This window comes from Psittacula echo (genome assembly GCF_963264785.1).
Source record: "Psittacula echo genome assembly, chromosome: 2".
NCBI classification, from domain to species: Eukaryota; Metazoa; Chordata; class Aves; order Psittaciformes; family Psittacidae; genus Psittacula; species Psittacula echo.
In genome coordinates this window covers 73,957,633-73,984,500 of record NC_137737.1, presented here as the reverse complement: position 1 = coordinate 73,984,500, position 26,868 = coordinate 73,957,633, and the positions used below count along the sequence as shown (strand labels likewise).

Here is a 26,868-nt window from a genome sequence, read left to right as displayed (position 1 = left end):
TTGAGAAAGTACCTTTGTACAGGCTTTTTCACTTGCTATGGATGTGGAAATTTTCAACATTTTTCTTATACGGATGTGTAGCATGAAACAACAAACTGTTGAGTGTAGTCAGCCTTATAAGCTAGCACTTGTCATTGTCTTTTTGCAGACCTTTGGAGTGCTTTGGACAGAAAACTGATGGGTTTGGGGATGACTCAGATGTGTGATAGCTGGTTTAATTTAAAAAGGGAATGGAAAAAGCCAATCTCTTCTGTTTTTTTCTTCTCCTTTGTAATAAAACTGTATGACATGCTCTCCTAGACTATTCCCATACGCTATCCAGTTACTTCTAGTCTCTGTGGTAGAAAAGAGAAGAAACAGTGTCAAACTTGATATCTGTGGGCATGAGATAAATCTTTGCCTCTCTGTCCAGAAATAAAGGCATTGGGGAAAATATTCTCTTTCATGTTTCTTCAGGATATGTATCTCTCACTCCCCACTGTTTCCTTCTTCTCACTTTATAAAATCAGCTTTCCTTCCTTTGTCTCCCCTCCTCCCCCGACTGTGATCTGTGGTACAGTTTTGATGAAAGTTGCCTCTTACTGCTGTGTGTTTTCATATTGACATACAAGTTTTACATATGTCAACACAATCCAACCTTTGTCATGTAAATATTAAAAAAGCAAATACTTGAATGACAGAAGTTGATTTAGAGCAAATCAAAGGGTGCACATTCTTGAGCAACAAAACAAGGTTGTCTGCTACAAGCAGGCAGAAATCAGGGTAGGGAAGCTTTCCAGACGGTAGCTGCTGATTCTGTTTTTTCTTTTCCATTATCCAGGCTTCTCTGATTCTTTGAAGCTGCTCTTGCTGATAAGAGAGAAATAAAAAAGAAAGGGCTGTAATGGGTGTTGTTAGGAGCAGTCTAGCTATGGAGCCATAGGAGAGAGGGGGAGAAAGAGGCAACTGGAGAGTCCTCCAGGCTTGCTGCAGCCCTTCCTTTCTGCTGAAGAGATATCCTGTGCTACTCATTGAACTCAAATCTGCAAACCAAAAAGATACTTGCTTTGATTAGCTGTTTGAAAAAAAAGGTTTGTATAAACATACTACCTGAAATCACATGCACTCACAAATGCTGGCTGCTGTTACGTGGGGAAAGCAGCCGAGCTATAGACACAAAATGTATGAGCTAAGCTTACCTAGCAAGTTATGAGCAGACTGGCTGATATGATGGAGTAAGGTTGGCTTGTGGGGATATTGCCCAGCCAGAATTCCTTCTACTTATAGCATGGAAATCTCATGTTAATGAAGCTGAATGTGAAATGTTTGATATTTAAGATTGACAGGTAGCTCTCTCTGACTGATGTGCTCTTTCTTGTGGGTTTTGTATTTTTCTTTGTGCAACTTAAGGCAGGCACTCAATTTTTGCCTACTAGTTCCTTTCCTTTTTTATTTATTTATTAGGTAATGTGTCTTGTGATTGTAGGTATTGACAATTCCAAATCCAGCATTCAGGCCTTTTTACAGTGCTAAACTTTGGAGGGACTTGAACAGACAGCATATACGTCTTTCAGTATTGTTCCATATCACAATTACTTGGGATTTTTTAAACTAGACCTGATTGAGATGTGCTAGGAATAGCTTTGCACTACTGTACAGAATTGCTTTGACATAAGCTGCTTATTAGCTGGGTCCTGTGATAAAATTTGAGTTTAGATTTTGTTCTATACAGTAATGCTGGTACATTAGTCTGGTGTAGGAAGTATCATACTTAAAATGCTGTACCTTTACAAGGATTTAGATTACTACATGCTTTTAGATATGTTGTAGAATACACGACTTCTTTCTTCTGATGAAAGAGCAAGGAGAAAATCATTGTACTTCGAACTTGAATGCATTTAACAGACAAAATAGTTCAGTCATCTTGCAGTTGGTGGAATTTTAGTCTAGAATACATTGAAAGGTGGCATTTGTGTTATATATGAAGTTCAAAGAGACAATCCTAGACCTGATGTGCATATTTGTTCCTCTGTGGCCTCATTTATTTATTTCTTTTTTAACATTTGACTTCCCACATCTTCCATTCTCAGGGCGAGGCAGGTAGGTGCAGGGCTGTATGGGGGATTTGCTCAACTTTTGCTGATAAGGAGCATGGATTTCTGTCTTTCTGCCATAGTACTACAAGGCTTGGATGAACTTCTGCCAGGGGCTGTCATTGTTCCTTCTTGGAGAAATGTCTGCTCAAGTAGTTATTTTGAGCTTGCATTGCTGTGCTTCACGTTGAGCATCTAACACTGATAAAACCTGAAAGCCCCTGTTAACTTCAGTGAAGTCATCAGTGTGATTTTGCTTTTGAATTCCATCAAGACTCCAGCTTTGCCTAAAACAGTTGGTTAGTTCAGAGCTTTTGCCAATACAGCAATTGTTTTAGACAGCATAAGTACCCTTTGGGATGCCAGGGGTTTTACTGTGCTTGTGGCTTCATTGTGCATTGGGAGCATAACAAATAAAATTCAATTTTGCATGACTTCCCGAAAATAAACGTCCATTTCCAGCATTCTGTTCAGCTGTTTTATGGGTGCTGAGTTGGGGAGAAAAGGGAAAGTTCATTTGAGCACTCATTAAGTCCCATTCTATGGAAGCTATACATGCTGTTGTGCAAGTGGTGGTACTACTGCCAAGTTGGTAAGATTTAGCGTTTTGGCCCCATTTCTGTTCTATTTTCACCTCTTTCATGTCAGTGCATACAATTGTAAAACTGTTCAGAAAGTCAAGTTTCCTGAGGCCATCTTAATAAGGGGATCATTTGAAATGCATTGCTTAAAGTATTCTTTGTAAGATATATATGTAAGGGATATGATCAGATACTAGCACACATCTTCTCAGTATGAGACTAATTCTGTTTTAAATTTACTTTGAGCAGAAATACTTGGTAGAAGATCTCATTGAAGAGCTTCAGTAGCTTCCTTAAACGAATCCTAAGTTCAGGAGGAGAAAGTATATTTAGATAATACTTTGTGGAAGCCTCTAGACCAGTACTGCAGATTTTTACAGCTTTGGTAAAGCACAGGAAGATGGTATATTTTTTTGATAGTTCCTTCTCAGGATATTTCATTTATTTTTCCTTGCAGAGGTGGCATATGGTGCTTTCCCAATGGAACTGGTGTTGAGTTTTGCTAGTGAAGAGCAGGTGACTCCCCTCATCTTCGAGCTTTCTTCAGAATTTGAACATAGCAGCAGCATTCAGCCTGCACCTTGTTGTATTTCTAATGCAGGTAGAAGTTGGGGCGTCAAGGGTGCCTTGAGAGCCTTATTATTTTGCTGAAATAAACAAACCTGTCTGAATGTAACTTGCTTGGATTTCCTGCAGACAAATGAGAGAGATAGGAATGCGTAGGGCTGGGGGTTTGAATGTGAAGGACCTGTGTTTCAGCTTCAGGAGTAGTCTGTAGGGATAGATGGGATGAAGAATTTGAGAGGTGGAGTTTCAATTTGTTTTGGAGGGAGAAGCCTCTGTCTTTCTGGAGTTTTGCTTATACATGGCTGTACTCAGCTGTAAAACACATCAACATATATTGGAGCAGCTGGACATCAAATTCACTACAGTTACAGTCACAGCAATTGGATTCCAAGGCTTTGGATTTGCTGCCTCTATGTAGTAATCCAGATGGACTTCCACTGTGCTTGCTTGCTTTTAATTGCAAGTAGTGCCCTTTTCACCACTACATACCCTACTTTAGCCTGTTGCCTTTATTAAGTTGTTGTAGTGTAGGAGTCTGGTTAACAATGACTCTTAAATGAATTCTGCTGAATCACTGTTAGGTTTTTCTTCAGAAGCTTATTGGTTTATGCTGGTTGATAATTTAGCTTTTGACAATAAAGCTGTTGCAGCCTTCTTCCGCTGATAAATATGTGACACTTGACAGAAAAGCATTTTAAACAAAGTAATTTATATTAAATTTTGCTTACTGTATCTTTTTAAGTGTTGATAGCCATGAGTTTGAGTTTCCTGTGTGAAGATGGTGAGTTTTGTGAGAACTTCACCGTGTGAAGAGACATGGAATGATCAAGTGAACAAACATTGAACTGTGTCCCATTGGGGCAAAAAGAGAGGGATGTTTGCTGCATTATGAAATAGATACAGACCTTTCCTCCAGTGAGGATTTAGTATAAGTGGAAGGCAGCATCCTTGCTATAAAACTAGTAACTGTGTTTTATTGTATCACATCATACAGTGATAATGCTTGTCTTTAAGAATGTAAAGTAGGTATATGTTTCACAAAGGCTAAAAGCTTGTTTTTCTTTTGTCTCATAGTGAACGTTTCTTTTAAGAAAAAGACAACACTGTTCAGTAAAATCGAGTACTTGTGGTCTGCTTTTGTTTATCAGGTGAAAAGGTAATAGCCTTCAAGTAGTAGAGCTTGAACTGCTAACTCCTGAAAGAAACTTAACTACTTCAGAGTTTCCTCCAGCCCCCATATTAATATAGGGTGCAGCAAAATAAGTATAATGAGTAAAGTCTATCCTAATAGTTACATGCCCATAAGAACAGCCTAATGGTGACTGAGTCCGTCTTCCATAGAGCAATACAAAATCAGTCGGCAGCCTTGTGTTAAACCTCACAGGAATTTTTAAGGGTCTGAGATATGCGTGCAAAAATCCAGCTGCTGGTTTTGGAATGATTGCCAGATGAAATTTTCTATATATGTATGTGGTCTGTTACCTTCACAAAAGCATACTCGGTTGCTGGTAGAGTCTACAAGGTGAATCCTTGGACGTAGTTCAACATAAAACCTGCTAATTCTGTGCTTGTCCTTAAATTGTGGCAGTGTGGACCTTTACAAGTAAAAATACTCCTAATAAGCACATAACTGTAAGTAGGCTTTCTTCAGAAGTTTAAAATAAAAATGAGAGCAGTATAGTTTCAGACTTTTTACTTGTGCTTTTCTGCTTCCTTGGCCACCTTTTTTTTCCCTTTTTTATTAATCCAACATGCTGCTTTATTTTTATACATCTCATTGCGCTGAGCCTTGCCTTGAGGTCATCGCCTCTGTCCTTGGTTTGACAAGAATGCAGGGGAAAGCAGCCTTACATGACTGAGAAGCTTCAAAGACATTGTGGGCAGTAGTTTCATCTGTATTGAATGAAAGGGTATGGGCAAAAGTAGAGATCTGCAGAATGATCTGGCAGTAAAGGTTCAGCAATAGCTATTGTGGCAGTTTCCCGAAGGGTGGGCAAAGGCACTCAATGGCTTTCAGCATTTTGAGCTAATTGAGGCCTCCTTGCACTTACATTCAGGTAAGACCAGTGCTGAGCTTCAGTTTGCAGTTTTGCAGGTGAGGGGAGTGAGAGGTGCTCCTGCTTTCGGTTCAAAAGGATGGTGGAGGCAGGGCTCCAGTCGTGAACTGGGAGGCTGCCACCCACCCTGCTGATTTCACCTGGCCATCTAAGAAATAGTCCAGCTTTCCAGAGTGGATTCAGAGCAAAACCTTCAAAACTGACTGGTGGTTTTGGGGTTTTCTTTTTCTCCTCTGCATACAAGACTTGATGTTCACAGTATGTTGGTGTGTGAAATAATGTGTGTCTGGAATGACTTGCTGAAAGCTGTGAGTGGGTTTAATTGCATATCCTTTTCAGCAGCAGCCACTGTGTTACAGCTCTGGCCCCTCTGTGCCATTTCTCTGTTCTCAGTGCTGAACTGGTCACGGTGAGCTGGCCCTAAGGCCTCTCAGTCAAAGAGACACAAGACATTAAAGCAGCCTGTTTTGTCTGAAAGGGCTTGGGGACAGTTTAGGAGGAGCAGCTGATGCAGTAGGCTTGATGTGATGCTGGCCTCAAGCCAGGGACCCAGCAGTGTGCAGATGAGGATGACTACCTCTGTAGCTGGCCCAGCTGCAGCAGGAAAAGGACAACCCTAAATTAGGCACTCAGAGTCATTCAGACACTTCTGAAAAGCCTCAAACTTAGACTTTATTCCTTCTGAGTAACTTAAGCCTCTCCTAGGCCTGGTGGATGCTCGAGATGGCTCAGGGTGGGCAGTCTCTCCAGCTGACCGGGCTGGCTGCGCCATGCAGGTCTCGGAGAATTTTTAGTTTTCATTCCATCAGACCAATATTAGTAATAAAAATAAGACCCGCTGCACAGAAGTGAATGCATTTCTTATGTCAACACTTTTACCCGCTTTTATTTTGGTAATGTCTTAAGTTGTTCTTTGGAGGCAGACTATTGGCTGCACTCTTCAAACAGGGGGGAATAATAAGTACTTGCAACTTAATCAGCTGTATAGCTGCAGAGAGGGTTGTTGGTTTTTTTTTTTTCCCTGAGCACTTTTATGTCCCACAATGAGCTGGAATTTTATAACTTCTGATGCTGATGTATTCCATGTGCCTTCCATTGCTGGGATAAAGAGCTTTACTCTAGAATCCGAAGCAAGTGGCTGTGGGTATTTATTTAATAAGGGTTTGAAGTCTTTGCACTAGGCAGGATGGCAGTATGTTGCATACCAGCATAAGGCTGCTCACGATGACGTCTTAGTTCTTTAACATGCTTCCTGTGAAGCAGGGCAGGGTTCGTGGTTCCAGTGGCAGTCCCACCGTTTCAGTTAGATTCCCTGCTTTTCTCTGTCCTTGCTCTAAATACCACTAGTTTCCCTCCAGGACCTGGGACAAGCTAAAAGTGAGAGGAATTCAGCCATGAATGTCAAGATAGCCAAATGTGTGGTCTGCTTATAATTCCTTGAGGCGCCTCCTCTGATGCCCTCATGCAGAACAGAAGTCCTGTTGTGGGGGTGCTTAAGACTTGCTGTGGTCTTGGAGTCCCGACAGGAACAGAAATTAATCTTTCTTTTTACGGTTTCTTGCTAAAAAACTGCTCTGGTTGGGCTCTCAGCATTTGAAAAGCATTTTCTGGTATGCAGCTCTTCTGGATGTTCTGGCATATTTGCCTCCGCTCTGATCACAGCAACAATAATTATCTTTAAAGTTTTTGGCAGGATTCAATTTTATGTTTCAAGTCACAAAGGATCATCATTACCGTTTTATCTGCACAACTGTCGGCTTCAGTATGGTATCACAGGCTCCTCTGAAAACTCATCTGCTCCCTGTGGGTATAGTTAAAACTGCAGAAAATTCTGAATGTGAATCTCATGCAGTCTTCTAAATCTTGAACAGGAGGTCTGTGAGACAGATTGAGGAATGTAGTTTTAGAACTGCTGATGCATTTTGCTTAAAAAGGGTACTTCCGCTGGCATTGGTAGGTTGCCTTAAAACCAACTGATTTTTGGTGGTGATGCCATGGTTATGCCATAATTTGTTGTCTTTGATCCTTAGCCGAAAGGTACGCTGGTGGAGCCCAAATTGCCCCATCCCTCCTGTACACTTGAAAGAAAAAGGTCATTTGCCTGCTTATTTGATTATTTTCCAGGCCATAGAAAAGGCAGGTACACCTCTGAGCCACTTCCTTGTCCTGTGCTACCCAGCATGTCAGGGATGAGCCCTCTTGCAGGAGCTGAACCGTGGGGTGGTGAGACCTGCCACCTGCTACTTTCCTCCCTGAGGGGAGGAACAGCCAGTGTTAGTCACACTGTTCGTAAGTCCCATCCTACTTTTGTTGAGGCAGAGCTTGCTGTCACTTAAACTTTTTCTGCCTTTATGCTCTACTGGCAGCAAATACCTGAGCTCTTTAAAGATACAGTCTGTCCTAGCTTGTATTTCAGTAGGCAAGGCTGCTTCATGTCAAACAGCTCTTGCTCACAGTTACCTGCAGCACTTCTGTGGATTTTGGAATCTGGTTCCACAACTAGTCATTACGTCCTCAAATAACCTCTACTTAAAATAAGCCAGTGGCTTTTGAATTCCCATTCTCCCTGGCTTGCATGATGATAGAACACTGATATTATCAAATCTCAACCATTGCAACCCTTTAGCAGGAAGAAAACTGAATATGCGAGCAGATTGCATCTCAGGCAACAACATGCGATCCAGTATTATACATGAGATTTCCAAGTTATAGAATCGTAGAATCGTGGAAGAGCCCAGGTTGGAAGGGACCTTGAAAGATCATCTGGTCCAGCCAGATGGTTGATTATGTACTGGAAGTAGACAAGAATAGGAGGAGAGGAACCATTTGCTTTAATGAAGTAGGCTCAGTGTTTCTGTTTGTTCTCGTGAAGAACCTTCTAGCTTTCATGTAACAAAAGGTAGTACTGCCTGGGAAAAGGAATCTTAAATCCTAGGAGTTTGAAGGGGCTGTTGTTTAATTCTTTTATATTTATAGGAGTAACTGAAGATTTTTATGCTGGTAATTTTCCCATCAAATCTGAAGTCTGAGAGAAAGTACAGTTCATACCTAGCATGAATACTTCTAGTTATAGCTCTGTTCTGGCTTTTCCAGTAGACATTTAGTGATGATACTAATTGTTACTGTGACTTAAGACTTACAACCTCTGTGAATTTATATGAAACTACAAAAAGTGCCTTTTAGTGACTTCTGAGTAGCTTTGTGGGTCCATCTGTGCCTAACGTCATGTAGCTAGGTGAAGAGAGTCTGGTCCTAGAAAGCAGTTTTCTCAAGCTTCTGATTTTTTTTTTTTACCTCTAACTTTTCTAAAGACTAATTTTTCACCACTGTTTAAAGTGCATGCACCCAGCGTGATAGTCATTTTACCTCTAGCCTAGGCAGGGTAATGTTACTTCTCTGTTGCCCCTGAATGCCGTCGTGTTTATTGCCAAGCCTCTTGGCCTCGGCACTGTAGTGCAACCTCATCCTCTTTGTTATCTACCATAATCCCAAATAAATTCTGAGGTTTGGTGTTTTCCAGGTCACAGATCTGCCCATATTAAATGTGAATTATGCCCGTTGTTCCTGCATGGGTAAAGTTGCATTTGGCTATATTAAATGCTAGATGAGCTTGGCTTCCCAGGGGATTGAGGGTTGTGCTTTGCCATCCTGAGGGATTCAGTCAGCAGTGGATTGCGCTTTTCCAGTGAAGTTAGAGAGCATACAGCCAGAAACAGGCATTGGAAGATGACTATAAAACATCATTTTTGGGGTGAAACTGCCCACGACCCTGACAACTGTTCCTTATGCAACCTTACTTCTAATACTTACTAGCACTTTTTACTCTGTCACAGAGATTTTATTGTTTCTGTGTGTAGTTAACTCTTCAATCAATGCTTTGTGGCATGGAGACCTTTGTTCTACAGAAGCTAGGTAAATTAGTTACTTTAGCAACCACATTTTTCATATTCCAAATGTTAAGTTTGATTTGGCTTTTGTGTTTAATTAAGGCTGAGTTGCTCTGTTTTAATCACTAGTATTCCCTATCAGTCTTTCTGTAGCTTTGCATAGAATGGATGCCCCCTGTTTCTCTGTATTCTGTTGGGCAAAGTATTTATCCACAGCTTCTGTTGTTGGATTGAATTTGCTTGGCGGTGAAATCACTGCTTTCTTGGGGCATTTATTTTTGTATAAGATGCCGATACCCTGTGGGCATTAAAGTTTCAGTCTTTTAGCTTCAAGCAGCAGTGATGTTCCTGCAGATCCAAACTGGCAGACATTGGTAGCCTAAATGCTAGTGTTTATTAGAGCAGAGCAAGGCTTGAGGCTGGCTGTGCCAAGTCTTGGCTCATTAAACTGGCAGGAAGATTCAAGAAGGTTGCTTTTAAAGATAAGAGCAAGAATTGGCACAGGGTAGGCGGGGGTGATAGAATGGCAGTGGGTAGGCCATGTAGTAGGTGTCTTCTATCTTACCGTAGATAATTTGAAGGCAAGTGCAGACTCATTGAGACAAATGAGCTGTCATACAAGCAGGAGTAATAGCAAGTTGGAGTAATAGTGTGCAGCGCTTGTCACTGTTGCAGTTTAATTGGCACTGGTCTGAAATGTTAGTGTTAGAAAAAGGATTAACTCTCTGCTTTCCTGGAGTCCTAAAGAGTTGTTAATTCCTTGTTTTTTAAGAATTTGGTAAAGATTGGGGTTAGGAAATTGAGTTATTTATCATTTATTATGATGGGGAAGCCACTTGAATTAACATAGCCTTTGGGTTGTTTATCCAGTGGAGCTCCCTTCCAAGGTTTCACCAACACTGGTTTTCTCACAGAAATTTGAACTGGTTTAACTTGAACATGATGATCTCTTGTTTCTGTTTGCAAAAGAGTATATTTGGATGACTCAGATCTGGGCTGGACCGTTTAGGGTTTGATAGTGTATCTTGTGAGTAAATCCTTCACGTTAGAATGAATAAGTTGTGCTTCTTCCCATTTATGTTCTAAAAGAATATGGTCCTGTAAAAGATGCTTGTCTTTGTGCTGCCATTGTTAATAATGGTTTCTATAGAGTAGAATCTTATTAATAGATTAGATTAGTAGACTCTGAGCCATTTAAAGTACTTTAACAGATCTGGTCTAATTGGTAGTCATGCTAATAATCTGAATTATTATAAATAGTGAATTCATTGTAATACAGACAAAAGAACTTTGCTTTTTCCAAAGCTCTGCTCAGACTGAAGCAGGGTCTTTGAGGGGCCTTATCTAACTTGCATCTGTTTACATTGTGGCTGAGTGTACTACCGTGCTTGTGGGGTTTGCACCGAACAGGGTAGGCTGGAGAGAGCAGGAACTGTATTCTTTGGGAAGCTATTGAAACTACTCAAACCAAGACCTTAAGGATGGCCAGAAGAGACATTGAAGTGCAAAGGTGCGGGCTAGCCTGCAGTACCATCGCCCACTTTTGCAGTTACCAAATGGTCAGTGTGAACTCAGCAGTAACCAAATACAGTTGAGGATGAAGATTTGATTTCCAGGTCCCATAGAGAAGACCGGTACCATTAATTGGTACTTCACAGTATCACAGTATGTTAGAGATTGGAAGGGACCTCAAAAGATCATCTAGTCCAATCCCCCTGCCAGAGCAGGAACACCTAAATAAGGTTACATAGGAATGTGTCCAGGCGGGTTTTGAATGTCTCCAGAGAAGGAGACTCCACAACCCCCCTGGGCAGCCTGTTCCAGTGTTCCGTCACCCTCACTGAGAAGAAGTTTCTTCTCAAGTTTAAGTGGAACCTCTTGTGTTCCAGTTTATACCCATTACCCCTTGTCCTATCATTGTTTGCCACTGAGAAGAGCCTGGCTCCATCCTCATGACACTCCCCCTTTATATATTTATATACACTAATAAGGTCACCCCTCAGTCTCCTCTTCTTCAAACTATAGAGACCCAGCTCCCTCAGCCTTTCCTCATAAGGGAGATGCTCCACTCCCTTAATCATCTTTGTCGCCCTGCGCTGGACTCTCTCCAGCAGGTCCCTGTCCTTCTTGAACTGAGGGGCCCAGAACTGGACACAATATTCCAGATGCAATCTCACCAGGGCAGAGTAGAGGGGAAGGAGGACCTCTCTCGACCTACTGACCCACCCCCCTTCTAATACACCCCAGGATGCCATTGGCCTTCTTGGCCACAAGGGCACAGTGCTGGCTCATGGTCATCCTGCTGTCCACTAGGACCCCCAGGTCCCTCTCCCCTACACTACTCTCTAACAGGTCGTTCCCCAACCTGTATTGGAACCTGGGGTTGTTCTTGCCCAGATGCAGGACTCTACACTTTCCCTTGTTATATTTCATCAAGTTACTCCCTGCCCAACTCTCCAGCCTGTCCAGGTCCCGCTGGATGGCAGCACAGCCTTCTGGCATGTCAGCCACTCCTCCCAGCTTAGTGTCATCAGCAAACTTGCTGACAGTACCACTCAATTCCCTCATCTAAATCGTTGATGAATGTATTAAATAATACTGGTCCCAGTACTGACCCTTGAGGCACTCCACTAGATACAGGCCTCCAACTAGACTCCGACCCATAGACTACAACTCTCTGGCTTCTGTCCTTCAGCCAGTTCACAGTCCACCTCACTACCTGATCATCCAGTCCACACTTCCTCAGTTTAGCTATGAGGATGCTGTGGGAGACTGTGTCAAATGCTTTGCTGAAGTCAAGGTAGACCACGTCCACCGCTCTGCCATCATCCATCCACAATGTTATTTCCTCATAAAAGGCTATGAGGTTGGTCAAGCATGACTTCCCCTTGGTAAAGCCATGTTGACTGCCCCTCATAACCCTCTTATCCTTGACATGCCTGAAGATGGCATCAAGGATAAGGTGCTCCATCACTTTCCCAGGGATGGAGGTGAGGCTGACCGGTCTATAGTTACCCGGGTCCTCCTTCTTGCCCTTTTTGAAGACTGGAGTGACATTTGCTTTCCTCCAGTCCTCAGGCACCTCTCCCGTTTCCCAAGACTTGGTAAAGATGATGGAGAGTGGTTTAGCAATGACTTCCGCCAGTTCCCTCAGCATCCGCGGGTGCATCCCATCTGGACCCATGGATTTATGGATGTCCAGATTGCTCAACTGGTCCCTAACCTATTCCTCATGGACTAAGGCAAACTGCTCCAGTGACCTGACTTCATCTGAGGTCTCAGGAGTACAGGGCTCTTCAGGACTGCCTCCGGCAGAGTAGACAGAGACAAAGAAGGCATTCAATAACTCTGCCATCTCTGTATCTTCTGTCACCAGGGCACCCATCCCAACCACACTTCTGTGACTACTGCAGATTATTTAATATGGTCTGCTCTCCATGATCCCAACCTGTCATATACTTTATCTGTGAAAGAAGACTGTACTGGAGCTGATACTAATTCCCTGCTTGCATGGTTTTGAAGCTGTTTCATTTGTCCCTCTGCAGTCTATAGCTTGAAAACTTGCTGATTAAGTCTCAGGATGACTTGAGTGAAAGAGGCAAAGACTTTCTGTGATTAAATGGATGCTTTTGTTTCTGTTTCAGGAAAGCCCCACAGCATTGGCAGCTCCGAACGGATTCAGCTCTCAGGAATGTACAATGTTCGAAAAGGGAAAATACATTTGCCAGTCAACAGATGGACAAGACGCCAAGCTATCCTTTGTGGAACATGCCTAATTGTCTCATCAGTAAAAGAAAGCCAGACTGGAAAGATGCATGTTCTCCCTTTAATTGGTGGAAAAGTAAGATATTTCATTTTATGTATTTGCTTGCTTATCCCATATCTCTTTATGCAGAGAAGATTGCATTCAATTATGGTGATTCTGACCCACCCCAAAAAATGTGTTTCTGTAAATGGGATTTATCAAAGTATGTAAATTACTTTTGATTATGGCCAGAGTCATATTTAACAATTTACAAAGTTTGGATTAAAATGCTAAAGAAAAGTAAAGCAAACACAATCAGATTCTTGTGTGCAATATTAAATGTGCAATGCTTTATATGTGTGGTAGTGCACATAGTACACAGGCAAAGGATACATGCAGCTGTATCATGTATGATCAGTACCATGCCTTCTCATCCAGGTTTTATCCATGCTGTGTTACTCCTAAAATCTGAAAATTAAACAGTAAAGACATGGGCTTATTTTGAACATTGGGTTGTTGTTTTTTTGTTTTTTTTTTTCCAGTGTTCAGCACTGTATGAGTAGTAGTCTAAGCTAATAGCATCAAACATTTTTACTTGAAAAAAGCTGAAACTGGACTTTTTCTGATGAGTTGGACCCAGGAGGTCCAGTGTGAACGCAAGGAAAATTTGTTTTGCACTGTGAGGATTACTGAGCACTGGCAGAGGTGACCAGAGAGGTTGTGTACAATATCTGTGTGGACACAGTTCTGGACAACTGGCTATGGGTGGTCCTGCTTAAGCAGTGAGGGACCTCCAGAGGTCCCTCCTCACCTCAACTGTACTATGATTCTGAGAAACTTTAGTGAAGACAGTAAGATTACAACATTACTATTTTGACCTATATAGTGTTTTAGAACACAATCATTAGCTCATTTAGCGAAGGTAATGGGAAGATAATCGTCAGGTTGAGGATGAATTTACACCTGAAGTAATGCTTTTTTACCTTGCACACTGGTAAGTTTGATTCTTGAAAGTCACTGGGAGAGAAATGATCTTCACAATGTTATATGAGCAGTCTGAAGTTGATTTGGTAATATTCTATACTAGCAGTGTGAAAAGTAGTGCCACCTTCTAGGAGCTGGTTTTTTCCTATCTCCTTTAATGATTCTTCACATGATTCTTCAGTTCTTCCCTGGAGGCACTGAAAGTAGGGACATTGTCCTCTTTTAGCAGCAGTGGGTGAACTCTGACAGTGAATTGTATTCCTGGCTGTAACACAGTGGAAAGGACAGGATTCAGGTCCCCATTGATTTTTCTCTTTGAAATGAAAAATATGTATTTTTTTATTACTTATTTTAAACGAGAAAAGATTGTGTAACTTTTTTTAATTCTGTAACATGGAATTTCCGAGCTGTTCTTGCACGGAAATGCCTCGTGCCATGTAAAACATGCAGACTGCATTAAGCTGAAAGTTGACAACAAATTTTAAAAGAGAAGGAGAACCAAGCTGAGGAAAATGTACTGAGGGCTTATGCTGACAAAGCTTGGGGGGAGGATGCTTGGCACAGAATAAAGTGATTTTTTAATTATTGCTCAAAAAAAAATATTCTTCCTCAACCCCATGAATACTCAGTACTTCCTGGTGTGCAAAGGCTTTCCAGAACGCAGTGCTGAGACACTGAGACCATAAGTTGTGTGGGACTTCTCGTGTATGGTAGCAGAATGATATATTCTGGGTGTTTTTTTTAGCAAGTTGAGAAATGCCAAAGAATTTAATTGGGTTGTAAGAGCAGCGTTTTGTTAAGCCTGTTTTTAATAACCAGGAGTATAAATTATAGTTATTTAGGTTGCGTAAAGGCAGCCTTAAATGTGTTCACTGGGAAGCCTTTTGTAGTGCTCAGTCTCAAAATGTTGATATTCTTGCTGTTTCTGTGCTTTGCTTCCTTTATCTTTCTGTTCTCATTCCTTGCTTGTGTACATTTCCCAAATGCTTGACAGCCAAGATGCTTCAATGTTTGAGAGGGTTAGCCTAACTCTTAATTGATGAGCTCCTCTTAGGCACACTTTAACTTTGCCTTGGGGAGGTCTGCAAAAAGGCTTTTCATTCTTGTTCATTAACATTTTTGTCTCTACTGTAGGTGGAAGAAGTGAAAAAGCACCAGCACTGTTTAGCATTTAGCTCCTCTGGACCACAGAGCCAGACCTATTATATTTGTTTCGATAACTTCACTGAATATTTGAGATGGCTTCGACAAGCATCAAAGGTAAGAATAGTGATAATTCCTGCCTGAATGCGTTGTTCATAACATCTTTTCCACTTCTGTCTTGTTGATGCACCGCTACAGTCCCTTTTATGGGCTCATTGTCATGAACTGCTGTTGCTGCTGTTAGCGTTGCACAAAAAAACTCAAATTGAGAGTTCTTGGAAACAGGCGATAGGAAACTGGATTTTTCAGTATTTATACTGAGACTTCTATGGGCCACGAAGATGATCAGAGGGCTGGAGCACATCTCTTGTGAAGACAGGCTTGTTCAGCCTGGAGAAGAGAAGGCTTAGGGAGAACTTAATAGCAGCCTTCTACTAGCTAAAGGGGGGGCCTACAAGAAATCTGGAGAGTGGTGAGATGCTGGCACAGGTTGTGCAGAGAGAAGCTGTGGCTGTTCCATGCCTGGAGTGTTCAAGGCCAGGTTGGATGGGACTTGGAGCAACCTGGTCTAGTGGAAGGTATCCCTGCCCATGGCAGGGGGTTGGAACCAGATGAGCCTTAAGGTCCCTTCATACCCAAACTATTCTGATTCTATGACGATGAATTTTTCTACCATGGTTGTGTAAGCAAAGTGTTGTGCTGAACTTTCTCTGTCTTCGTATCTTGATCCAGCTGGAGTGAGACTGTTAGAACAAAAAAAAGATGGCAAATGTAACTGCCAAAATTTAGTTTTAAAAGTTTTGTTTCAGTGTTAATAAAACCTAAAATAATGTCTTTTTTTTTTTTTTTTTTTTTTTTTTTAATTCTTTCCTTACACAGACCCTAAAGATTAAATGGCTGAAATTAAGGATTTTTTTTCTTGTTTGGAAATATTGCTGAATCTCTCTTCAGTCTGATAACTATTTGAGGGTTTGGGTTTTTTTTTTTTTTTTTTTGGGGGGGGGGCTGTTAATAAGCAATCATTTTATGTCCAGTAAAAAAAAAAATAAATTACTAACTAAAGCCTTCATAAACCAAATTTTATGCTGTACTTAGAGCACAGTTTAATATAGGATTTTAGGGCCGGCATTATTTTGAACCTTCAGTTCCACTTTGATTTATTGAAAGGTTGGTTTTGCAATTACTTGTTTTATCTCTTAATCCCTGCCACTTTTTTGGTAAATCCTCTCTAAAGTAATTTACGTGTCTTGAACAGCTGAATTTTTGTTTTTATCATGCAAGTTTTATTCTGTGCTTTCAGCGTTCTCTCTTTGGTTTTCTAGTTGAGCCTAAACTGTCCATCAGTTTTATACTTCATAGCACTGTCTGTTATGCTCTTTGCTACACTAAAACAACTTGGGTTTATATACTACTACTTAAAGATATTTATGGCATGGTAGATTTGTCTTTTTAGATTGCAATAATGTGTTATCCAGCCTGTTGCCAGCGGTACAGCCTGGCTTGTGGGCTTTTTGAAGCGGTCTGATTATTATGTCAAACTTTCTTCTAGCAGCAAGTATTGCACCTTCCACCACGTGCATCTTTTAAAATGTCCTATGGGGGGGTTTTTTGTAGTAAGTTTTAAAATTCGTTTTAAAGCCACTGTTCTGGCATCCCTACTCTGGGCTGTTAAGCCTCAAGGTAAAAATCCCCAAGGCACATTTTATGAGATGGTGAGGCATGGCCTGTCAGGTTTTTGAGTTCTTGCTGCTTTGTGGCTCTCTCTGGGAGAGTAGTGCCCTTTCATCTCCAGAGGCTTTGACATCAGATAAATGAAAGGCAAATCTAATGAGTGAGAAAAACAGTGGAAAACAATGAACTTCAGAAGTAGAGATAAACGGCCAGAAAGGCCCTCTGAATTACTGGCAGCACAAGCTTGTTCTGTGCCATGCTGTGCTTCTCTCTTTCTCTCTGGTTCACTCAAATGACTAACAGCATCGGGACGATAGCCAGCATGAGAACATATCCCCATGCACTCATGATAACCTCCCACTTTTCTTATGTAAGAGTAGAAAGAAAATACATAGTTTCAAGTGTCTTTTTAGGCTGTGAGAACCGAAGAAACTCGCTGTGCTATTCTTTTTGTTAGCAAAACATGCTTCAAGGCAAAAATGATGCTTTGTTTTCCCCAATTTCCCACCTCCCAGCCCCAAAACCTGAGACTTGGGATTCTAGATTCATGGATTTTGAAATAGTACTTTGCTACTTCAGGTTGCTTTTTTAATGTTTGGGTTTTCTATCCTTAGATGGAAAAAGAGAGACAAGCATGATTGTATGCAAGGCAGTTGTGTGGGAAGTACTGTGCACTAACACTGTTTCTGAAGAACAAAAACAGAGAAACTAGTAATGCTGCAGAAGTAACTGAGATTTCCTCTAGCTGATGCAGTTTGTGTCCAAGTGCTTAATTGTAAGGTGCACCATCTGTCCCTGATTTACATGTAGAAATAAATGAGAAAACTTCATCTTCAGTTCTGTAGTTCAGGCAAGCTAGTGTTCTCACGCAGGATAAAGCCCCAACATTTATATGAGGTACTCTGCCTCAGGTGTTTGGAAGCTGCTCAGGTTCAAAGAAGTAGAAATATTCTTTCTAACCAAGAAAATACCGTGAAAAGCATTGGATGTCTAAAGGCATGCAAATTCAGGAAGGGAGATGTTACGGCTTTCTAGCTCTGAGCTTCTAGTTGCTTGTTACGTGGTGCTTACAGAGTCTTCTTTAATCGTGGTGGTATATATGTAGTTCTTACACTTTTGTGAATTATTATGGGTAATATTGAAGGCTGTATTTTAAATATAGATGTTACTTAATGGCATTTGTTTTGAAACTGACATCCCGTGTTAACTTATGTGCGGCAGTAGTTTTTCTGCAGTCCTTCATGCTCCTGATGTGTCTGCTGAAAACTGAGGCTTCCAGTACTTACAAGTGTAATGGAAACTTTAATTATAAATTTTAATGTAGATGATGATCCCTGGTAAAATACTTCAATGAAATTGCTCAATTCAGTTTAACTATAAAAAAAAAATTTCATGTCTGTCTTCTGTATACTTCAAAAGAGCTAGAAGATTAAGCTTATTATTTAAAAGTTAAAATAATAATCTTGAAAAGAGACTTTGCAAAGAATGCTTGCTTTGCAGTCTTTCTCCCCACAGAATATTGGCAATGTTGACTTTTTAGTGGTGTTCCAGAATGAGACAAATCTTAATGCAACACTCATGTAATAAATATATGTATGCTTGGGATTTGAATTCATGTTTGCAGAGACTTGGGCTCAATTTAATTAAAAATGAGCATCACTGCTGAATAATCTGATTCATTCTAACAGTGAAATCTATCTTAGCCAAGACAGCTCTTGTGCTCTGCTCCAGTAAATTTTTGAAAGGGATTTGTGAATGGGTGTCAGAATTGGTTTTCCTGTAAGTGTGTGTCCTGAGGTGAACAGAACTCCTGTTTTCAGAAGTTCAGGACTAGAATTATTGCACAAATATTGACCTAAATATCAAACTTGGTGACACACTTACTGCAAATAGGTCACTTTTAGATATGCTGATTTAGCCTCTAACAGAATATTTTTAAAAGTGGGAGATGTGGCTCGTTCATTAATATTGATAGTTCTATGCCACAGTGCATTTCTTTCCTTTTACTTTCCAAATACTGGAGTCCTAATTAAGGAACCTGAAAAGAAAAACAACAACAACAGATTTGGTCCTTTGTGTCTAATATGTTCGTTCTGTTGCCAAATGTTGAAAAATAAGCTTATGAAACTGGGAGGGGGCACGGAGAGGGAAGAAAGGGATATCTCCATGGCATTAAAGAATTCTGTCTGCATAAAGTTGACATCATGGTTCTGGAATCTGCACAAGTACTTGCAGAGCAATTCTGATCTGCCACTGTTTACTACTAGAATGTCAAATGCAGAACAACAGCCAAAGAACGTGCAGTTAACAGTGAAGAGGACATGCGAAGGGCTTTTTTCATTTGCCAGTTACTAAGCCTAGAAAGCTACACCCTTAACATAGCAGGAGAGAGAGGTTTTATGTGTGTTACTGGGTGAGTGGAACTTGCTGTCATGAGGCTTATATTTGGGGTGTAGTGGCAAGCTCCTGCTGCTTGACACTTCCAACAGCTGAACTTTGTTTAACCTCTTTCAACATGTGAAATTGCTGTGTAAGTGTTGACTACAAAACAACTCATGACATGGATGGTTTGGCTGGAGTAAAATGGGTTATCAGTCCAAGGCATACAATTAACTTGTTGATGCCCCATCCCTGGCAGTGTTCAAGGTCAGGTTGGACTGGGCTTGGAGCAACCTGGTCTACTGGGAGGTGTCCCTGCCCGTGGCAGGGGGTTGGAACTGGATGATCTTTAAAGTCCCTTCCAACCCAAACCATATGACTCTGAAAGTGGAATGTTAACGTCTGTCTCAGAAATTCAGTATTGCAGAGCTTAGGTAGGGATGTATTACAGAATTTTGTCTTCTGGGAAATAGTGTGCATCACTGGATGTGCTGAGACGGGTTATTTGACCCAGCAGAACTTTTCCCTCTCAGCTTCAGAAGAACAGGAAGCATGTTGACAGCTTCATGTGACAATTATTTCCTGCCTTAGTGCTTGGTTCAACTGGGCAGGTAGAGAAAGAGAGTTGATGAGAGACAAGAGCTATGAATAATGCATGACAGCCATAAGCATCCATGCATGGCCACATTAGACATGTAGATAGGTAGAGATGTACAGGCACACAGTGTATGTGGGCGCACACCATTGACACTTCCTACAACTGTGGCTGTAGTGGCAGCGTGTTTAGAGGGGAATAAGCTGTTGTGTGAGGCTTAGGTGCCAGGGTGGGTTTGCATCTATACAAGAAATAACCCTCCTGTTTAAAGTACAAGAATGTCCAAAAAAGGTTATTGATTTAAAAACTAAAGAGTTTTCTCCTGTGTAGCTTTGGATTTTCCCTTCCCCCTTTCAGTCACCTTTGTCTTCAAGTCTGCAGTGGAAATGCATTACTAAATTATGATGTCAGTGTACATTATGTTTAAAAAGTGCTAAAAAAAGCAAGAATAGCAAATCCAAGGGAGACGGGTGTGCTGCTGTCTTGGTCTTATTCCTTTCATGTCAGTGCAGAATGCTCTCTTCATGCATTTATTTGCACCATGAAACTAGCAGAAAATAGCAACAGATTTGAATTTAGTTTATGCTGTACAAGTGAGTAATGCCTGTACAGCAGTAGTCTCCATCTTTTGTCAATGTGTAGAGACCTACCTGAAGCAGCAGGGTAAAACTTGTTAGTTTTCTTCTCTAAAGTTACCTCGTTCTGACCAGCTGCCTCAGTCCTTAGCTATTTTTTCATTACAAGTTTGACAGGTGTGTTTGGAGTGGGAATCTGAGCTGTGTGAAGAGAATGAAGCTGGTCTGGCTCTAGTAATATGGTTTTTATTTCTGCTGAGGAAAGAGTTGTGACTGCACACAAGCTAGGTGTTACAGACCATATTTGTATAAATAAATCCTGTAGAATTTAAACAGGAATTCTGGATCTTGATTGGAGTTCTGCAAATATATCTCCAAAATAGGGGACCAAGATGATCAGTTTGTGAAGAGCATTACAGGAACTGTGCTGAGGAAATGCAGTGAGCAACAATTAAGTGCTACTGCAGGAGATGTACCTGCTTTTAACTGTGCTTCAACCACCTTTGAGCTAGTGAAAGATAAGCAACTGCAGGACTCTCTTCCTTCAGCACAAGAGGATTTTGCTCATTGATTGCTCATATCCACTTCTGCATGTAGCTTCATCTTTATTTCAGACATTGTCAGATGCTAACGCCTGACTTTCTCTCATCAGGCAAGGTCAACCAGGAGAAAGACTAAAGTGCTGCTTCCAACTTCAGTGTAGAACATAGACTTTCCAGAGTTTTTTAACATAAAATATGGCCTTCAGCCTGTAAAAAAGGCTTGAAGCCACTAGTCTCATGGTTAAATTAGCTCTACATTGTATTTGCCTTGGCTTGCCTGCTAGCTGATTGACCTGTCTCATATTTGTTTCTAGATATTATAATGAGCTGTAACATCTTTACGGAGTTCATCATTGCAGGAATTTTTATTACCGAGCCTCAGTTGTCTCTGGAGGCATTAAGGACAGGTTTTTCCAATGGTTACTGATCAAAACCAGCTTGGAATACCTTTTTCCAAAGCCTTGACCACAGAGCAGTTCTGTGGCAAGTATAGGAAAAATCCTTTGCGAGGGTAAAGTAGTTTATTTTAAGTTGGTTGGAATTTTACTTGTTACAGTGCTACCAATTTATACTTCAGAGCCACTGGGTGCATTATCTCCTCTCCAGGTGTCTGTTCAGCCTCCTAAGCAATGGATATCCCTCTTCTGGAGAAAACATACGGAGAACTTTATCTTAGTTTCCATGAGATCTGAATTGCTAGATGAGTATTTTTGCTTTTATCTTTGGCTATTGGTTATCACCTTTAGTAATTCTACAGAAAATTGTTGTGTGCAACAAGCACACTGTTGTAGTTAGCAGTTTCTGCTATTTTCTTGTAACTTTGTGCATGTGTTTAAATGTATGATCGTGATTCTGGGTTGTCATGTTTATGTGTGTGTTGGGGACAGGTTGGATGTCAGGGATATGCTGGTCACTGAGAGGGTGACGGTGCAGTAGTTGGTTTATTTCTTAGACCAGTAGCATTTGGAGGCTTGAAAGTGAGTCTCTATACTAGTATGACCTAAAAATGAGTTTAGTATAATGCCAGCATCAGTGGCATCTTTTGAAAAAAGCCTTTAACCAAATGCAAGGCTCTGCTGAAAGCTGTCCAGGTTTTTTCCACATTTGTGAGGCTAAGAAGCACCATTAGCCTCTTTGCAACAGTGGATTCAACATCTAGTGAAGAAAAACCCTGAAAGGTTTTCTCATTTTTCAGTAGGGCTTTTTTTGAGCTGATCCTTACTTACAGGAAATGCGATGACTCTAAGTTTAGTATAAGGAAACCTTTTTTTCCTCTAATACCATAAAATGACAATATTGAGATAATGTTTTCTCTAAAAATAGATCCCTAAAAATAAACCCACAGCTTCCTTTTGGCAGTGATTACAAGTATTTGAACATAAACAAACCTCTGGTTTCCGCTCAGAACTTGACTTCCTTTTTTGTGTGTGTGAAATCTTCAATGTTTGGGACCTTTGCTCTGCAGTCATATCTGGTCATTCTTGATGTGGGTGGTTTCTTGACATCTGAAGTCTGAAAGCAGAAAGCTGGGCAAAGCAAAATTGAAGCCAGTTTTGTTTCTCTTTTGATGGTAACACTTGAAAGTGTTCCTCCTCCTCTTTCCTCACAAAATCTATTCTTTTGCGCCTTTTGTTGTTAGAAGCTAGTTGATGTTTTGGAAATGAACTTCTGAGTGTGTTTCAGTGCAGCCTCTCCCCTAACGGTTCGGGGGGGAAGCTTGGTGTTTTGGCTCAGCTGGTTAGTTTTCCATGTCACCAAAATGGCGAAGTTGGTGACTTCAAGTTTTTCTCTTAACTTCTGTTCTAGCGAAACTATAGCTTCACTGTTTTTCTCTTTTTTCTTGCTGAAATTTAGAGAATCTGTGGTCCTTGTTTTGGACTTGCTGCCTTTAGTTAATAATAAAGTAGTTATTGAAGCATTGCAGCCAAGAGTGAGAATGGAAAACTAGCTATCGCCCACACATCTGGAATAGCTTTCAAGTAATGTCTTTTGAAGCCTCTAAGTCAGGTTCTAATATTATTGAAGCTGAATTTGTGCAACTCTTGCATAAATAGAGGAAATCATCACTGTGACTTATGGCTGGAAGCTCAGCGAGGTGTTGCAGCTGTTACCTTTTAAGGTGCATTCAATCCAGGAGGATCCCAAAGTGTTTCCAGTAATCTCTGGGGGTAGAAGGGTGGGAGTGAGCGGGGGAATATAACTGTGCTCTTAATGAATCTCAGGGGAGCTGAGTGGTGAGCAGATCCCAGGAGACTGGAGGGTGCTGCAGAGGCTGACATATTGCACAGTACTTTGGTATGTATAAGGGGATAACTCAGCTGGTCTTGAAACTGATCGGCTGTAACACTGAGAGCCTTTCCAAGCAAAGTTTACTGGGGAGGAAAAAAGGAGAGGAATTAGCAAAAACCCATTTTAGGGACACTTGTTCTCCTTAGGCTTCTTCTGTAGTGGAGAAGGAGGAAAGTCTCCAGGGAGAAGAGGGAATGAGTGCTGGAGACCAATTTTAGGCCCTGGGCGAGTAGAGCTATATTCGTGATTGTATTACGAAGTGCTTGGGTCAGAAGGCCTTTCTGAGTTACTGTGAAATAATGGCATGGAAAGAATTCCATCTCACTGTAAAATTAATCTGTATGATGCAGTTGTGTAGGAGAATGTAGGTCAGAAACTGAGGACCTAGCATAACCTCTTACTGAATGCAAACAAACAGAATCCGACCACCCTCTCCATGTGGGACTGGGGAGACTCCAACAAATTGGGAAGTTTAGATTAGACATAAGGAGGAAGTTCTTTACTGTGAGGCTGGTGAGGCACTGGAATGGGTTGCCCAAGGAAGTTGTGAATGCTCCATCCCTGGCGGTGTTCAAGGCTGGGTTGGACAGAGCCTTGGGTGACATGGTTTAGGTGTCCCTGCCTATGGCAGGGGGGTTGGAACTAGATGATCTTAAGGTCCTTTCCACTCCTAACCATTCTATGATTCTATCTATATTAAGTCTTGCTGGCAAGAGTCTGAAATCTATAGTAAATGCTGGAAGGAAGTCTTTGCTGGAGAGCTGCTCATCATGAAGTCTGCTTGCTGGCAGTATAGCGGCATATCTTGGTGAATAATTAAGTCTAACACAAGTTGTAAGGAGAAAAAGGGATATTTCTCATTTTTCATGAGATTCACCTGTTTTGCCGTATTTATAGATGAATTGTTTCAGTCAAGCTGTTTTAGGGATGTTACTCTTCCTTGATCCACGAAGTGGAATTACAAGTATCTGATGTCTGAATTATAAGTAGCTTAATACTATATCTAATTACTGCCCCTTAACTCTGAGTTGCATCTTAAGCTTTGTCTTTGCAGGGATGTTATCAGTGTGAACATCCCAGCGTGACTACCACCAAGATAATAGTGTTGATGTAACTTCCTGTGTAATATTGATACCAGTACCTGATCTCTAAAAGAAGAGCACAGAAATACTCATATGCTGGAGATGACTTCAGATAGTATGAAACATTTCCAAATGACAGGTGACAAATGTAATTTTTTTTTTTTTTTTTTTTTTTTTTTTGACACATTCTGAGTTTTGAGATCTTTACTAAATCTGGGACACTCACTTTCAAATGTATGGAATTTCTTCTGGACTCCTATCATGAACGGTAAAGGAACACAAGTTCTGCTTAATTACCTGCACATTTCTCCCTCCACATTTGCTACTACTGTTTTCAGTTATGTTGCTACAGCTTTGCCAAAGGGGCAGAATTAGAATTGAGCAATTTCTGCATGCTATATTAATCTTTAGAGCTAAGAAGAGGAGAGAGGGTAGGGACAAGAAATAGTCTTCATGCCCCCATGTCTTGCTGGCATGAGGTGTTTGCACCAGACGCTTTTTGAATGCGTTGCCTGCAGAGGAGAGATGGGGCTTGAAGCTTGTGCCCTGTGAATGCTGCCATGCTGTGTTTGCTCCTGCCCTTCATCTTGGTAGGCAATTACAGTTCTTACCTATTGTGTTGCCTGTTGGGTTTGTGAATCTGAGTGGCATGTGTTCAAGCCTCTGATGAGTTTTATCTCTTCTTTGCAAGGCCCTTAGCTTGAGTTAGCACGCATATAATTCAACATTCAAAAGAAAACAAAAAGGAGAGGATGGAAAAGCCATTACCTTTTCACCCTTTGGACTGCCTATTTTAAAAACTGTCATTTAAAGATGAAAATATATGGCCTTAAAGAAGAGTTTTATTTCTTCTTTCACCCCTTTCATTTAGGTTTTTGGCATTAGCTTGTTTACCAGTCTGAACCGTTCTTCAGCTCTTGGCTGTGACTGAGGGCACTAATGTGTTTCCTGGCTGTGCAGTTCAGCTCAGCAGAGGGAGGCCTTTATGCCAAGCGGGGCTTTGATGTACGAATAGAAATGAGGATTAGGATTTGAAGCAAGGTTATCTCCGAGATGAGGAGAACCTGTTTGCTCTAAGTGGTTGGTTTAGATATTTCAGGTGTATGTATTGCTGTTAAGTCTTATGCAGGCATTGGTGGGATGTGGTGATTATTTAACTGTTTAAAAACAAATCCTAAAAGAGAAAAATTATACTGCCTTTGCATTAGCATGTCTACAGCAGGTATAATTTAACATCGTCAACTCAGTTCAAACAGACTGGGAATTTGGCTGCCTGTACATGTGGGCTGTTTAGTCGTTTTAATTGTCTTCTATTGAAGTCCTAAATAGTAATTTCTTATCTGAATAGAGCTATAGGGAATGGGATGAGGGTAAACAGGAAAAAAACATAATTACATTGGTTTAAATTCACACCACAGGTCACAGCAAAAGATGTCCTTGTGTAAACAAGGCTTGTGTTTGTCCATACAGCTGGGTTCAGCTGTGTCCACTGCTGACATCCATTGTCAGCAGCACATCATTTTGTAGTATAGCCAAGGCTTTAAAAACAAAGACGGTAGTCAGCCTTGTTGCATAGCTCAGTGACAGAGGTGGCATTATACTGATGGACAAAGCGAAGTGGATTTTAGCCCTCTGTAGCAAGAAGAGGCAAGAATACTGACTGATACAAGTATTTTTCTGTATTTTTGTTGCCAGCTGCTTAAGATTTGTAGTGAACCCGTACCATACTTTCACCAGTCTTGAAATACTGTTTCCTTTTTAAAACTAAATTAAGAAAATTGAAGCACCTTGGAAAAACCTTTTTTATTTAAGATAGTGCTGGCTTTTGTGAATTGTTTTTTATACTTGTAAATACTGTTGTTTATACTTGTAATTAACAGGTTTAAAAGTGAGGTTTCGTATTTGAGAGACTCCTAGGTCTTTGCCTTGGGTGCAGCTCTCGGGGATAGCAAAAGCTATACTACCTGAGGGAGGGGCAGCTCTCTAGTATTATTTGTGGTAGTATTTGCAGAATAAACTCCCTCTGATTGCTGCTAGGGGAAAATTAAAAGCACAATGACAGCTTTTTGGTGTTTGCAGAGGATAGATCCAGGTCTCTTTGTATAACACGTGCTATAGTTGTATGCCACTTCTTCAAAACTGCACTTCAGTATGCCTTACATAGAGACGAGAAAAAAAGAACTTAAACCCACTGTAGACCATGGCTGCATAGCTGAGGTTGCAACAGGAACTGGAAAAGACTCTTCTATTGGACTTCACAGTTCGATATGCCAAGTTAAATTTGGCCTTACCCAGTTACAACTTCTCTAGTATAACAGTGGGAGACATTGCAATACAATGATTGACCATGAAGTGTTGAAAAATCATACCCAGGCAACGGAGAAGGCTGCAAGCTTCATCTTGTTTCTTTGTGATTAAAAATCCTAAGTGAGAAGTGGACTTCAAGAAGTACAAGATATTTCTATGTGTTTGAGCTACCCTGCTGTCAAACTGTTTCATGTCTTGCTTCTCTGGCGAAGAAAGCAGCTGACTCTACGGCTTATGTTGTAGCTACCATAACTGAGAGGGAGTCATGCACCATATTCCAAGAAGGTCATTGCCCCAGCCATTTCCCCCATGTCATTAGTACAGGAAATGCAACAGGAATTTCTTGTGAAAACAAGTGCTAAGATGTATGCAGTTTAGGATGTGATGAGAAG

The 26,868-nt window shown here is 41.0% G+C and overlaps 1 protein-coding gene across 1 annotated transcript in view; it reads left to right on the top strand.

The window, feature by feature from the left end:
• The window catches only part of PHLPP1 (PH domain and leucine rich repeat protein phosphatase 1), a 142,211-nt gene that overhangs the window by 63,772 nt on the left and 51,571 nt on the right, over positions 1 to 26,868 (top strand). Inside the window, exons 2-3 of the mRNA XM_080609773.1 lie at positions 12,809 to 13,005; positions 15,028 to 15,153. Of these exons, the coding sequence (XP_080465899.1) occupies positions 12,809 to 13,005; positions 15,028 to 15,153 (323 nt within the window). The remainder of the gene's footprint in view (positions 1 to 12,808; positions 13,006 to 15,027; positions 15,154 to 26,868) is intronic.